At 34.9% G+C, this 16,904-nt stretch overlaps 1 protein-coding gene across 2 annotated transcripts in view; it reads left to right on the forward strand.

Moving 5' to 3' along the window:
• Positions 1 to 339: 339 nt before the first annotated feature.
• The window catches only part of Ten-a (Teneurin-a transmembrane protein), a 136,567-nt gene continuing 120,002 nt past the window's right edge, over positions 340 to 16,904 (forward strand). For both annotated transcript variants that reach the window (XM_088269037.1, XM_088269038.1), the window contains exon 1: positions 340 to 1,056. In XM_088269037.1, the coding sequence (XP_088125163.1) occupies positions 926 to 1,056 (131 nt within the window). In that variant the 5' untranslated portion in view covers positions 340 to 925. The remainder of the gene's footprint in view (positions 1,057 to 16,904) is intronic.

The following is a 16,904-nucleotide window of genomic DNA, read 5'->3' on the forward strand; positions in this document are numbered from 1 at the left end:
TGTGGCGTTCGATTCTCTCTGCCTACCCCTGCGGAGAAGCGGCGTGATGGTTAGTTAGTTAGTTTTTCATTTTATTCTTCATCGTGTCACTTATACAGCGTCCATTTGGTCTAAACAAGAAGTGTGGGCCAACGATTATGCAGGGGATATTGGAATTTGCCTCTCGCGTCGCTAGCTCGGACGGCAGATAACTGTTGCGCTCGCAAACATCCCCAGTTAGGGGCGCCTTCCTCCCCCGACGGGGGCGGGGGTGGAGGGTGGGGGCCCCCTCCCCGCGCATGCGGCCTGCCTCCTGCGTGCGCGCGCACCCGCCCGACACGTCTCCCCTCCCCGTCGCGCACTTCGCCATTGTCAGGCGCCGAGAGCGGACGTCTTCGCATCGCGCCGCGCCGTACTCTGCGGATCGTCCCCATAACTTGTGTGACTCTAACATAGTTTTTTTATAAATAAATCGAGTGAATTATTTAAAGAATTAATTTGTGTTTTTTTTCTTTCTTCATTTGATCCGTGGTCGTTTAGTCTTGACGGTGGACCGTATCAACATTGACGAGTGGATGTCTTCTGTTTCCCCGCGCGCCGCTCCTGTACCCCGCGGGGTCGCGGAAGCTCTTTTGCGTAAAGCTGCACTCTTATCTGTACGGCAGAGCTTTCCGTAAATACACCGCGGGAAAAGCGAAACAGACATCAATCTCTGAACCGACAGTGCGAGTAGAAGTTTTACAAAGAGTGATCAGTGTATCGATGCGACTTTGGTAAAGTGTTTACGTACGAATTATGCGAACCTTCGCTGTGTTGTTGCTAGTTTGGTCCATTTGACTGCTCGGTTGGACTGTGATGGACAGGATAAGCGCGTCGCTGGAATGTGACCATCGCTGGTGCTAGATTAGTGTCTCGAGTCGCCAGGATTGACCGAGAGGCCTTCGGGATGACGATGAAGTCGATGGGGCGGTACGGGGATCGCTACGGGGACGCAGACGAAGCCCTGGGCCCCGTGCCTCCGCCCCTGCCTCGTAGGGCTCCGAGGAACATCTACGCCGAGCCCTTCGCTGACCCCAGGTACCTACCTAACTACCTTCTAGGGCTCTGCGCCGATGATCACTATTATATTTAAGAGTATTATATTTCTTTCTAAAAACAAAGATATAAGGAAGGAATGTAAGGCTGAACACGGAATAATTGAAAAGATTATGAATAGTTCTTTAAGGTTGTATGTAATGTGGAGCGAATAGATAGCGAGAGAATGACTAAGAAAATATATGTGGCGAATGTGAAACCAGAACGAGGACGGTCGAAAAAGATTGACACGATCAGATAAATCAGAACCTAAAATCTGGTTGTGTGAAAAGTCTGCGTAATTCCGATTATTTGTATGGGCATGTATTACTAGGTGTTTGGATGTGAAGGAGACGAGAAGTGTATATCTGGACAGAAGAGTGTGGCGTTCCATCCTTTCTGCCTACCCCTACGGGAAAACGGCGTGATGGTAGTAGCAGTGTATTTCTTTCTCCCCTCGCGTTATATTTTCAACGTACTTTGATGGATGTGTTTTTTTGTATTGTTGACTATTACGCGCCCTGAATGCTGTGCACAATGCTCAAATGTGAACGCTCTCATTTACATACATAATTCGCGCGCACATATTTTAAAAATTATTATAGAAACCGGTTTTATTCGAAACTAAGCTTTACCTTCGAAACTTACGTCAAATTTGCATTATCTGTATATCCCACAATATGTTTACAAAATGTATTATGGAATAAATTATCTCTCCCCATCGCTCCTTAAAATGTTATAAATTTTGATAAAATATTGTCCACGAAGCCTAAGGTTCGATTCCCGGCTGAGGTAATAATAATAGAAAAATACCTGTATTTCATCTTCTATTTGAATCTGAATAATTGAACCAATATATTTTCTATCATCCAATTTACGATCAAGATGACGCTCCGTCAATGTAATACTGTACCATTTAGGTATCATTAGATATTACTAAAATATTATACACCATAAAATACTCTACAAAAAAAATAACCTTAACTAAATTAGGTAGGTACAAAATTTGTGAAATATTTTTAAAATGCTAATAGGTATAAAAAAATATAGGTAATAGATTTTAACTGAAGCAGATTAACGTCGTTTCTTTATTGAATAGCATGTACTTACTTTTTTCGTTTTTGTTAAGAAATATTTCTGATTATTTAGTATTACTTACTAAATTCTCTTAATGACGTAGAAGAATATACCTAAATATGTCTTGTAAGTTACAAAAATCTAACGCATTTCATAGCAATTATATTATGCTGGTTAAACATTCATTAATCTGACGTTATATACTCTTAATGACGTAGAAGAATATACCTAAATATGTCTTGTAAGTTACAAAAATCTAACGCATTTCTTAGCAATTATATTATGCTGGTTAAACATTCATTAAACTGACGTTATATACTCTTAATGACGTAGAAGAATATGCCTAAATATGTCTTGTAAGTTACAAAAATCTAACGCATTTCATAGCAATTATATTATGCTGGTTAAACATTCATTAAACTGACGTTATATACTCTTAATGGCGTAGAAGAATATACCTAAATATGTCTTGTGAGTTACAAAAATGTAACGAATTTCATAGCAATTATATTATGCTAGTTAACACATTCATTAAACTGATGTTACATACTCTTAATGACGTAGAAGAATATACCTAAATATGTCTTGTCAGTTATAAAAATCTAATACATTTCATTGCGATTTTACTATGCCGATAAATATATTCATTTAACCGACCTGATATACTTTTAATGGCATAAAAACAGATACCTTAATGTGACCTGAACGTTACAAAAATCTATCGCAATTTATGCTGGTTAACACATTCAATAAAATGACGTTATATGCCTACTTTTAATGGAGTAGATGCAGATGCCTAAATGTGACCTGTAAATTTAAAAAACCTTGTAATTTATCCCCAAAAACATGCATATTCTTGAGATTGTACAGATTGAAATAAAATCTTGTGTTTTGTTGCTGTAATTTGTGGATTAGTAGGTAGGTACATCTCAAACTCTAAAAATAGACACGATGGATTAATACGCATTCTTGTATGCTGGCAACTTGAGACTGTTAATAAAATATTACTTGTTAACAGCTTATACTATAAATTCTAGACTCGAGTCTAATTAAGCCTCGGTGTCAAATTGCAACAATATATTTTCCTAAAGATGTGCGTTCGCTACTCGTACGACGTTTCAGTAACTGGATTCAACACATAGCTAAATTAAATTGCGTCAATAATAATTTTGCGTAATATAACAGTATCAACACATTTATATCGCATTTGTTGGTAATTATATAGCCGTAAAAGTAATAAAAAAATATCGGTTTAATAAATGTGTAAAATATAATTTCGAAAAAAACGTATTACATTTTTACGGCTCTTCAGATGCCGATAACCGATTTTTGAGTTATACTTATAATGCCAAAAGTTGTCGCCGTTTCGGCCCCAATAACTAGGGCATTCTTAGGGACATATATAAATTATAATGTTTTTTTTTTAACAAGTGGCTGACCAGGTCTCTATACAAAACAAGTTATAAAATACGAGGGGAATCAACCTTTAAAAAGTGGTTTTTGAAAATGAAGAAGGGCTTTTTATACCCCACCATTGTAGAGCAGATGTTTTTGCACTCACCAGTATAAGACATATTGCGTAAATGCAAATATATCGATTAATAATGTGATGGGGAATAGCACATACGTTTACAACGCAATTTAAGTTACTGTTAAGACAGGTTACTCGCAAAACATGTCTGATTGATTGGTATTTTTATGCGCGCGGCTTTCGCAGCTTTTAAATGCTAGAATGGGCAAAGTCGTTAACCTTTCTGAAAAGCAAAATGATCTTGTTAGTACTCTATTATGCCAAAACAGATGTATTCACTTTTACCACTAAGTCCTCTTTGCGCTAAATGCAAACGAAATGCTAAATTTGGTTTCACCACTAATCCCACTTTCTGAGTTGCTGCATGTGAAATGCAATAAAATGTGCATGTTTTTGACCTCTACAAAGATACATGTTTCATGTCATTGTATGTTTATAACAGTGTCCAAGGTATTTATTATTTAGGTTGATAAACAAACGTTTTACAGGAATATCTTAAGTTTTGATTTTTTACATGAAGTTTAATACGAATAGCGTTCGCCAATTAATTTACATCGCATAAAAAATACGAATGGCGCAATAAAAAATAGTAGTATTTAAACAAGAAATAAAGCAGTATGTAGCAAAGAATGTGATTATATTTCATACAGTCGAATAAGTAGTGCCTAGCCAATTTTTTAGGAAAAAATATGGAAAACTGTGATGCTGAAGGAAATTTAGAAAAAATACGGTGAAAAACACGTTATTTGAAATTTTAGACTTGAACGAAGAAAGTCATCGCCGGCATTTTTTCGTTGTATTTAAATTAGTCCGCCTTCATAATGTAGTGGTAAGCGCATTCAGCTACCGTACTGGAGGTCCTGAATTCGATTCCCAAAGGGGGTCAGAATAAATATAAGTGATTTTTCAGAATAAATATAAGTGATTTAACTATTATTTATTTTAAATATCCCTAGATTCGTATCTCTAGCGAGGGATTAATCGCCTCGCATTTGTGTAGTTAATGATCTATATAACACTGCGTCGATGATATGAAGTGCCACTTGCACCTTTGGGTGCGGATAAAGGACAGAAAAAAATAGAAGGTATGAGTTTACTTGGGTATAAATGTTTAAATGCTTTATAAAAATATCAACCTCATAAATAAACATATTTAACAGTTCAGTCATCCAAATTAATATGGCAAACATTACTTTAAATACAAATTAACCAATTTCTTGAGAAAATTCTTGAGAATTTGAATTACATCAAACACGAAAATATACACACAAAAATCTTCTGTTTTATGTCAATATTTTTAAGGAAGTACGATATTCATGTCTAAATAGATCGCTTAACGCAAATCTGCTGTCGACGTTTTGTTTTATATGCATATATTTATGTATAAGGATAAGAAATAATTGCAGTGCAGTCACATTTAGTTAAGTATTCTTAATACATAAGTGCACCCGGAATGCAGAAGCGAGTGGGAGTGATAGACCGCCAACTTGTTAATATAATTAATCACGTCAATGTTTGCTAAACTGATGCCGAGTGGTTTTGCGAACTCGCCTCTCGGACATTCATTTACACCCGTTCTATTATTCCGCGACATGCATTTTGTTTCAACTGTCTCCACATTGCAGCCATTGTTTCCTCAAACCAAGTTTAATTTATTTTATGACAAACATCATCTAAATTTAGTAGCGCTAGAAGCAGATTCCTGCTGTTTTGTGAGCACGAAGGTGACTGAACCAATATGTGCTTTGATAAAGTAAACGTAGCCATTTTTATTTTGGCGCTTTTTTAATTGAAAAAAGAAATCCTGCTAAATTTTCACGTTAAACCCTTCAGCATACATTTTGCGCATCGAAAATAAAATGTTTCATTATTTTATACACGGAAATGTTCATTTTCACAATTTAAGCTGTTTATAACATTTTTTAATTTATACATTTATTAAGAATTAAAAATTAAAATATAAGAAAGGAATGTAAGGCTGAACTAGGGATGATTGAAAAGATTAAGGAAAATTACCTACGATCGCATGGACATATGGAACGAATGGATAACGAGAGAATGACTAAGATTATTTGGCAAATGTGAACGGAAGAAACAGAACGACGACGCCTTTAAATATAATTCATGACCAGATCAATCGAAACCTGAAATCTAGGCGTCTCAAAATTCTATGTAAAACGGAGGGCATGTGTGACTAGATGTATGGATGTAAAGGAAGCTAGGAGTGTATGTCAGTAAGGACAAGTGTGGCGTTACAACCTCTCTGCCTACTTCTGTAGTAAATAAATATATTGTTTGACTATTTTAAAACTGCTAAAACATTCTCCACAAATCATGGAATACTTATTTTTTTAAACAATCGATGGTGAAACATACATGTGTTACGTGTGTTTACTTAAATATTTTTACCTACTGTCTTGAATTTTACTCTTAAAATTGTGATGCTGTTTTGAAAAAAAAATGCTTTAAAGTATACTGTTAAGTTAAACTGTGACAAATCAATAAGAATTACCAACCTCTTTAAAGTCTTTTAAAATATCCAACCTATATTAATAATTGTAAATTACAAAATATAGCCCAGAATTTCCCTTCATATCAAAACTAGTAATCTTAAATTTAATTTTATTGAGAGCTATTTTAAAATACCGTTTTTATTATTCAATCACAAAAAGTATTTAACTATTTCAAAGGTATTTCGTACTGTAATATATTTTTATGCTTAATCCTTTCGTGAAACGGTTATTAAATTTATGAATATTAAGCGAACGAGACGCAAAACGCAACCGCAAATTGAAATATTTTGATACCTTTCTAAATATAAATTTTATAAGGAATTCGGTATTTTGTCAAAATCTACCCCAAAGCCATTATTGTATACTTTGCTGGCATTAACGACCTTTTTAAAGCGATAAGCCGTCTCATTAACATAACTAACCGCAGGTCCGGCTCGGTTATTCGGGAGTGATCTAAATTCGTAAATATCGTTTAAAAGCTCCCGGCAGAGCCGAAAGCTCTCTCGCTTGAATTCGCGACATAAACATCCGGACGCTTTCTCTGGGAAGAAAAAAAACCGCTCTTCGTAATGCCGTTTGACTTCTAAAAGGGCCACTCGCAGCGGGCGCGAATTGGGAATGTACAAAATAAGGTATTCTACAGCGGAAGTGATAAGTTGAAAGCGTTTCAGCGCCTGTTTATAAAAAATTCAAGATAAGTGCCAGACAAGAAGTCAAGCACTGGGTAGATACGTACAATAGAGTCAGGGTAGAGATGAAGGACCCTTTGTGGCGAGGAAAGGGTAGTCGGCGAGCGCCGCGCTACCTGCAGTCGTGTGAATTACACATTATTTCGGTTTATGTTCTTTACGAACCCAACATTCGTCCCGTGAATTAATTTAAATTTAACGTTACCGTGTACGTACATTATGTACGCTGTCCGACACGAGTCATCTCCATTTTACGTTGTGAAATAAATTAACACTTAAACCACCGACACGTAAGTAGGTACTGAAAACCTAGAAATAAATACCTACGTGAAACTGGAAAATAGTTACTAGAATCATTTTGGTTATTTTATGGGATGTTTTATTTATGGAAATGATTTTATTCCACTTAGTTTTTTCATTTTCATTGCTCATAAAATGATGTGAAATGCAAGGAAATATGTCACAATAGTTGTTTTTTTTTTAAATAGTCATTTTTGCCAAGTGAAATATTTAATTAAAATGAATAAATATTACCACAAAATAACTGCAGAATCAATAAATGAAGTAATTATCTTGCATATGGTAATATTTTGTATCGGCTTAGTTTTATTTAAAACGTGTATAATTGATAAAAAACATAGGTAATTTACCTAATTATTATTTGTACAAGTATGCAACATACTATTCTACAAAGTATTTAGTATTTTGTACAGTATTTCTAATCTACTTTTATATTTATTTTATTATGTTTTCTATGCAATCTAAAAACCGATGTCCTAAAGTATCCAATCATAAAATACACGCAATTTATTTCCTTCTGTGGTTATTTCCTTACCCATCTAAATATTCAGATAAACGAATCACAAAAAAGTCGTAAATTTATTATTCTGGCAAAAGTACGACGCGATGTGTAAACTGTTCGGTCAAAGGCAATTTCGCCATCCGGAGAGGAATATAGCATTCATTTCGATTTTATGAATTTATTTAAAGCAACGCAAGCGTTGCCAATCCACCGCAAAGATGAATGGACCGTGCCGTGTTTAGAAATAGAACGCATTTCAGGTCTTATGAATGAACATATATTTCGTTTTGTCTATGGCCACTCTTGAAGCACACCGCAGACGTTTCAATAGTGAATCCCAAAGGTGAATACACGTGTTCATGTTAAATGGGTAGGTACTTTCATTCTTTTCATCGGCCGAATGATGAAATAGTTTCCCGAGTTCACAAAAGTGCTCACTTTTGTATTGTGTTTCGAGAACCGATTAGCAACACAATATTTGGTAACGTATTATCTATATTTTTTACCCTAGAATTCGAGATGTTATAATTATACAACATATTATATAAATACTGTCAGAATATACCCGTGTGGTGAATATTGCTGATAGTGGTGCATAGCGTTGATATCATACTAGTAAAGTGATTATCCAGAAGAAGAGATGCGTTCATCTCGAAATCGGTATACTCAAATCTCAGAGTGATTATATAACATAAAAACCTTTTTTTAAAATAAATCATCTTTAAAATAGTTTATGCCTTTAATTAAACATATACATATGTAAATTGGTCTAATGTGTAGTAATCAATATAACGTGTTATAAGAATAGCGAAAAAATGCGTGTTAAAATAATAGCTATAATCTCTCAAGTTTCTCACTGCGAGTGAGAAGTTTTGAGGAAACGATGGCAAGTCCGATCGTTTACCATATAAGATGATAATGGTAAAATATAAGGCGATAAAATAGCCTATAAAAGTAATTTACGGAGTCCTCGCATCGCGACGCCGTTCGTTCCGCTCCCGGCGAACGAATCCTGGGGAAGTTCATCAAACTGCCACAGCTATCCTGCAAACTATTAATATCAATAAGGAAGCCCGCCGCAAATCCCTCGGACGCTATCGAACGAATCTACAAAATGTACTCGAGATCCGAACGACAAAAAAACTACCCCGTACTACTGCTGGGGTGCGGTGGAAAAAATCGTTTAAACGCTCGTCTTCTTCCTCTCACCACCCCTCTTACTTGCCGAGCAGGGCTAGCACTTACAAGGGTAGTAAATATTTTATTATTCCCACAGTAGAACGGAAAATGTATTTATTTTTACAGTAAATAAAAAAAGTAAGAAAATGTATTTATTTTAAGTAAACCAACCATTGTCGTTTTATTTTAAGAAAAATGTCCGTATTCAAATTAATATACTCAAAAAGTCGTCTTAAATCACACGTTTTTCCACAAAATAAATGCCAAATCAATAAATAATGTAATTTTAAAATATCTTTTTCTTCTTTGATCCTTATCTTCATCCAAACAGTGCATGGAATCAGTGCAGTATTAACATGATCATTGATTATCATATTTGAACGATAGTAATAATAATTTGGATAATTTATATAACGCCATTTTCGTAAAATACTACCTCAACAGTGCTCAAGTCAAGGTCCTGCGCAAAATAAAAAAAAATTGAGCATTAATTTATCCCGATACGTATATTTACATTAACCTAAAATAATATATTATCAAAAAACTAGATTTTCCAAAATTTAAATTAAATTTAAAAGAAAAAAATCTGGTCATTTTTTATCAATAAGTGAATTTTATAAAACTCCATTGATATAAACCCCTAAAAACAATTCTAGGTAGTGCCTAGTTGATTCTTATTTACTACTTTTTACTAGTATTTCTGTAAGTGGTCTTCTCTTCCCTTCAGTACTTATTTATCCTGTTGGACATAGCCCTTCGTCAAAACCTTCCATTTCCTCCTGTCCAGTGATTCCTGCTGCCACCACATTCCTACTCGTTCTTGTATCGTGTAACATAAGCTTTCTTTAATAAAGTTTCTATTTCACATAGGTATATTGTGTAATTTTTTTTTTTATGTATTCAACGAGTTTTAAGAAAAATAATGGTGTTTTATATTATTAAACGTTAATGGGGTTTAGTAATGTTGAGATAATAGTAGGAAATGGAATATCAATACTAGGATGATCATACAAGAAACACAGTAAGCCGTCGCTTATCTGGTATTTAAAGACAATGCAGTACTTCTTTCAAATCCTTAAAAAAAACATAATTAAATATCATAATGATAACTTAATTTCAAAATATTTTTAAACCTTATTTAAAAAAAAGTGATATTATTATGATCTAATTTTTGTATTTTTTATTACTAACTGTGCCCCAGTCTAGTGAAATTAAAAAGAAACAAAAGATATAGCATACATTTCCGATGTGTTTAATTTTATAATGTTTGAGGTATATAATATTTTAGTAGCTGTCAAATAACACGCTGTCTGCCATGAGCAATGTTTAGTATTAGGTGAGATGCTATTACGTTCAACAGATGGCGCTACCATTGCGGTTATCTTTGCTACGAATAAACTGTAAATACCTAGTCTTTCATATCCTTCCCATCTAAGTTGAGATACTAATATAAAAAGCCCTAAGCGGAAACAAATCCAGAATATTTGAACAACGATTTTCACCACTCAAAATATTCTGCATAATATTTTAATACCACAAACATAATATCGAACAAACAGTAATCGGTTAAAGTATTTTCATATTTCGTGCGCCATTGATCTTGTTATCTTCTTACTCATTATAATTTCCAATTAAAAATTACAAACCTCTCTCAGTCTGTTGTGGTGCGAGTAAAAAAGATTTATATCTGAACAATGATATTTAAGGTTGCAATTTATTTGACCTTATTTATTTGATTTTAAATTTTATCATATACGAACGGTTTTTGGCAATGAAAAGGAGACAAGCATATTCAAGTAACATTTTTACCATTTTTATTATTGGATTGCAAATATAGATTTTTTAAAAATGGGGTTTTCGTGGAATCCTTGTCATAAGTGTAATGTTTGCGTCCTACAAATGCACGTATGGTGTTGTGTGGTGGACTACATTTTTAATTTAACGATTCCCATCACTACAATGTTTCTCGCGGCATCAAATATTTGACCATTTTTAAGACTGGTAGAAATTTCAAAGCAAACTGAAGAGACATTTTTATATTCATATCGAGTATAAGACGCATCTGAATTTTGGTAGGAATATTTTGAAAAACAAATGCCTCTTATAGTCATAAAATACGGTATATTTTAGGCAATACTGATGCAAGTTCAGTGTCATTTATGCATAGATGAAAATAAGAATATTACCAGATCGTCTCATTAAAAAACTACGTTTGCATCAGTTAAGATAACAGGAAGTCCGAATCAATCTCTTTCTAAATGATTACTTCATTAATTTTGTAGATAAACATTAAACATAGCCCGCCAATTAATAAACGTCAAGCAAGAAAGACATCCTGACTGCGATCTTAATCTCGATTTTGAGTCGGAAAGTTAACCAATTTATTTTTGGCCCTCGCCACATAGAAGCATCTGTTTCGAATGAGACAAAACTTCGGTTCGTTTTAAGTCACAAATACACGAAAACTTTGGAATATTTAATTAAAACATTTATGGGTTTGATCCAATTCCCGATACTCGGTAATTATGTGAAAATCAGCGCTCATTTCGGTAAATTACAATATTAACACCAAGCGTTGGAACCGCTGTAGTTTTACTACTTATTACAAGATGTTATTCGAGTTATATTGAAATCTGTATTATATACATGTAAGTAAAGATGTAAATTTTCGTTTGTTCAAAATATTGAATCTCATAAAGCTATTCACCGATTCCTTTTAAACTTCATTTAAATACTCAGCTTTACATTCAAATACGCGCCTGTTTTTATATATCTTTATAAATATAGCCGCCGCCATACTGTAATGGTTACTGCGTTAGCTAATATACTATGCTGAAGCTCCCGGGTTCGACTCCCACGGGGGTTACAATAAATATAAGTGTTTTTCACTCCTATTGTTTAATTTCACCCTGAACAACTCACATTGCCTTCTTTTTTAATTTCCATTAACCAGACTGAGCCATATTACAATCCAAATGTACCATTGCCGGTACATTTGGTTTATAATATTAATATTGTTTATTAAATAAAATTTATATTTTAAGGAGTACCTACCTCTAGGGGCGTGCATTCCATGTAGGCATAAAAGCAGTGCCTATCCTAACTTACCCGCGTGACATATAAAAACGCAACCAGTACCTACCCTACCTTACTAAGTAGTACTTATATAATATATAAAACCCTTATCCGCACCCCAATGGTGCATAGGGCACTGTGTCATATTAACGCAGTGTTTTCTTGATCGTTTACACATGAAGGAAAGGTGATCAGCCCTCCGCTTTAGGTACCAGTCCATGGTAATATTGAAAAAATATTACAGTGAAAAAATCACTAAGTAGTACTTAGCTTACCTTATTAACTGCTACTACTGGCTACCCTAGTTAGTAGTACCTAACTTAGTTTACTACCTACCTATACTACCTACCCTAGTATCTAGTATCTAGCTTACCTTACTACCTACCTCTACTGCCTACCCTAATTAATTATCTGTGTAAGCCACTGCCTACCTGCATATGTCATTTTGAGATAAATGGTCCTCGCGACAGAACACAGTGTCGCGTCGTCCATTTTTTTTAAAGTTGTGACTACGTCACAGCGGACTTGACATGTCATTCCTACGTTGTAGATAAGTTAGGTGGTAGCCCTAACCGCCCCTCACTATCTGCATCCCTCCGTCTCCCCGCCCCGCCCTCCTCCCCCCTGGATATCTCCGAGTGCTGACGGCAGTGAATTTATCTAACTTGAAATAGCCACTATCACGATGTGTAGGAAGTATACCGACTGAGGATACTCTGCGCTGGAAGGAAGCTGAAAGGTGAAACACTCGTAGTACCGCGATGTAGAATGTATCTATGAAAAGGCACCCGCTTTGTGTAATGAAATATTCAGAATAGTTTTAAGCGCGAATCGTGAATTTGCTACAGAGAATTATTTAACAGCATTATTCGTCTTACAGCAAATTAATCGAAAGCTGTGTATTCCAATAAACGAGAATATATGCTAGAAATAATTACTCCTATAATTTTCGAAATAATTTTTATTTATTTTATATAGCTACAAGACTTTTTTTCTCCAATAAAAAGACTAAGCTCTTAAGCTTGGAGAGGAACTTACACTTATTATTAATTGTTCACGTTTGTGGGTAATATATTAATAATTTTAAATCAAATACGTAATAAAAAAATTATGATTTTTGTGATAATTTTACGGGGCTTACGACTGTCATAGGCTGTTTTAAGTGATCACTTTACACCCGTGTAATATTCATCAATTCTACCCACGATTGACAACCACACTATTCAAATTCTTGAAACTTCTAGATATATTGTTCAAATTCGAAACTGAGTTCTTGAATCACTAGAATTTCACTAGAGACATCTATGGTGAGATGAAGAAGCTTTTTACTGAGCAGAAACTCTTTCATCTGTATGTGCGGTCCGAATCCTGGATTATAATCACATACATGAGAAACGTGATTTGTATTTGTAGAACAACTAATATTTTCACTCAAAATGTTGTAAATTAAAATTATGTAAAAATGAAAGTTGAATTATTTTTGTATAAATTGGAATATTCAAACGCAATCGTTAATTTAATCTTACGTTTGGTGTGAAAGAAAAAAACGGTCAAAAAATATTGTATTTTAAACGGAAACGCCATAATGACGCCTACCTCGTAAGTAGATTGATCATCAAACGTAATGAAAATGACGTTCACATATTTATTTTGAAATTCAGTGAGATATTTGAGGCACGCAGACTGCCGACCATCCCTCGCTGCATCATTAATCTCTCTAATAACTCTGGAAATTTTATTTGATATTAATGACCTAAACTATAGGTTATTATTTAGCGCCAAGGACCTATCAAGCACCTTGGGAAACGAATAATTGAAGTTCCCCCTCCATAAGATATTACACTAAATCGATTCCTAATTAATGGTGAAACTAAAATTAATGTTCAGATAGTTTAGTTTAGCGTTGCTCATCAATAATTTCATTTGCATACGTAAAACGGTTGTATTAAGTTGAATAGTTCGGTAGTGTAATGGCAAAGGGGTATATCTGTCAAATTTATCATTTTCTAAGTTTGTTTCACAAATTGTCTAAAAAAGTGTAATCCATAATCTCGCCAAAGGATATAGCTGTAGTTGCAATACTTACTTAGTTTTATTAAGATATGTATTTACATATAAAAATACATAAAACAAATGAGTTATTTAATTTCACAAGATTGTTTTTGCTCTCCTGTAAAATTTGGTCTGAGACAGATATACCCCTTTTCTTTTACACTACAGAGTTACTTCATCGAGTAGTAAACGTAGGAATTCTAAGTAGGTATCTAGAAAACACGTTATCTAAAATAATAAGAACGGTATTTAGTAGGAAAATTTGAATATTAGTTAGATTAATGTTTTGTACTGACATTTCTTGGTGGAACTGCATTTTATAGAATAAAATAACAACCATGTAGTTTTTTTCCACATGAATTTTATTTGACCAGCAACCGGGTTTCGTCGTGACCGGCATCATCCGACCAGTCTGGTGATGTCCATTACGACGAAACCCGTTTGATGGTCAAATAAAATTAATGCGGAAAAAACTTTTCTTCTTACCCTTATCCGCACCCGATGGTGCATAGGGCACTGCACCATATAAACGCAGTATTATCTTGATCGTTAGTTGACACATGAAGGAAAGGTGATCAGCCCTTCCGCTTAAGGCACCAGTCCAGGGTAATATGGAATAAATATTGGAAGGAAATAATTACTTTTATTTATTTAACCTTCCCTGGGAATCGAACCCGGGACCTCCAGTACGATAGCCGAGCGTGCTGACCATTACACTACAGAGGCGGAAAAAACAACATGGTTGTTATTTTATTTTTGTGAGTAACCGTGGTATATGTAACACATATCCAGCTTAATCTTACGGCACAGAAATTAATAACAAGCCAACAACAAGAAAACTGAACGTATTATGTTACAATATTGTGTTCTTTGTCCTTCGAGATGTTTATTTGAGTTAAACAATTTATCTGTTCCCCGCAAACGGCAGCCCGTATGATATATTACTCCGGCCGAGGAGGAGTCATTGATTAATCTATTTCTTTCACCAAATCGAATCCGTCAGCAGGTAACGCCAGCGGAATGAAAAATTACCGTCTAGTACACAACAATAACTTTGATAGCTATCAACTATGGTTCAACGTCTCGAATCTATACACTGTGATCTGATAAAAATAATAAAAGGCTCACCTATTGTGACATCGGCTACAATAACTTCATCGGATATCTCGCATTGTTAATTATAATGACGTATGATAATTGTTCAACACTTTTTACTAGATCTTTCCTTCTCTCATTACTACTTAATGATTATTAGTTATTATACAGACCTGAATGATGGAAGTTTAACTTCTGAAACATGTAGTCTATAATAAAACTCAAGTGGTAAAAAACAAGTGTTTTCTTTAATCATTTTAATCATTGTTACTACTGATTAACAAAAATACGTATAGATGACGTGCTCTCCTTGTTATTATTATTTTTTTCATCATACACATAACAAAATTACTACCCCTACCATCACACCGTTTGCCCGCAGGGGTATGCAGAGAGGATGGAACGCCACACTCTTCTGTCCTGACATACACTCCTCGCCTCCTTCACATCCATACATCTAGTCATACATGCCCTCCGATTATGCAGACTTTTGATACCGCCAGATTTTAGGTTCTGATTGATCTGATCGTGCTAAGTCTGTTTTTCAACAATTTAAATAATAGAAATGAAACTTAATTTATTATTGTTAATTATTATTTAAACATTGCAGTATGGGGAAAAATGTTTAATGACATGGGATTAATATTAAATTTACGTTATAATATACTCTACGTAAAACTAAAAGGTACACCAAATAAAATTTGTAAAATAATAAATAATTAAGTGATACAGTTCTCTCACCCGCGAATCGCAGAAAATGTCCTCTATGAATATTTGAATGCCCTCCATTGTTGCCGGAGTAAGTTAGTTACAGCCAAAACTGCGTCGGCCCCGACTAATTGTATGAAATAAATTATTCAGGCTCTTCTTTCTCGGGCAGGTCAAGTGAATCCAGCCTCCGCCACCCTCTGCTACCCTGGCAGGGGTGTGTGTGGTACGTGCAGCCACCTCCCCGCCATGTACCCGCCACCGGGCACACGTTTCTAACGAATTTAACCTTTTACTTGCTCAGACTGCACTTTTAGATTGGATTATAGCGAGGGCCGAGGCGTGCGCTGCGCGCTGGATGTGCCCCGAGAACTGCACTGGCATTTCGTTGCCCCAATTTCAAGGTGCATTCCGAAATGATTCCGACTTAAATTGACGTCAATTGGATTTGGAATTTTTAACTTTTTAAGACACGTACGTGACGTGGAACTACTGAACTTAAAACATGTCCAGTGAATAAAGTCGGATCAGCAGATAATTCTTTAAACGAATTATCGTAACTAAATTACTTGTTTTACCACTACTACATACTTACTGCCATCACGCCATTTCTCCGTAGGTATAGGCAGAGAGGATGGAACGGCTCACTCTTTTATCCTGACATACACTCCTTGCTTCTTTCACATCTACACATTTAATCATACATGCCCTCCAATTACCTACGCAGACTTTTGACACCACCAGATTTTAGGTTCTGATTGATCTGATCGTGCAAATTCTTTCGGCGATAGCTCACATTCGTCACATGTACTTTCTTATTCATTCTCTCGTTATCTATTCGATCCACATGTCCACACCACCTTAAATAGCTCTTCTTAATCTTTTCAATCATCCCAAGTTCAGCATTACACTCCTTTCTTATATCTTCGTTTTTAATTCTGTCATACATATCGGCGGTAAAATACTTTTTATTCGCATACAAAAAACGCATAACTCAAAAACAGACCAAAAATTTTGGGCGAATTCATACAAAACTATTTCAATAACTCACGCTTTAGTCCCAAGAAACATTTTGTTTTCATGATTTAAATGTTTTTGACAATGAGCTTTGAATAGCCTACAAATGTTTT

This window comes from Brachycentrus maculatus, unplaced genomic scaffold (genome assembly GCF_059751285.1).
Source record: "Brachycentrus maculatus isolate JH-2025_06_01 unplaced genomic scaffold, ASM5975128v1 h1tg000336l, whole genome shotgun sequence".
In the NCBI taxonomy this organism is placed as follows: domain Eukaryota; kingdom Metazoa; phylum Arthropoda; class Insecta; order Trichoptera; family Brachycentridae; genus Brachycentrus; species Brachycentrus maculatus.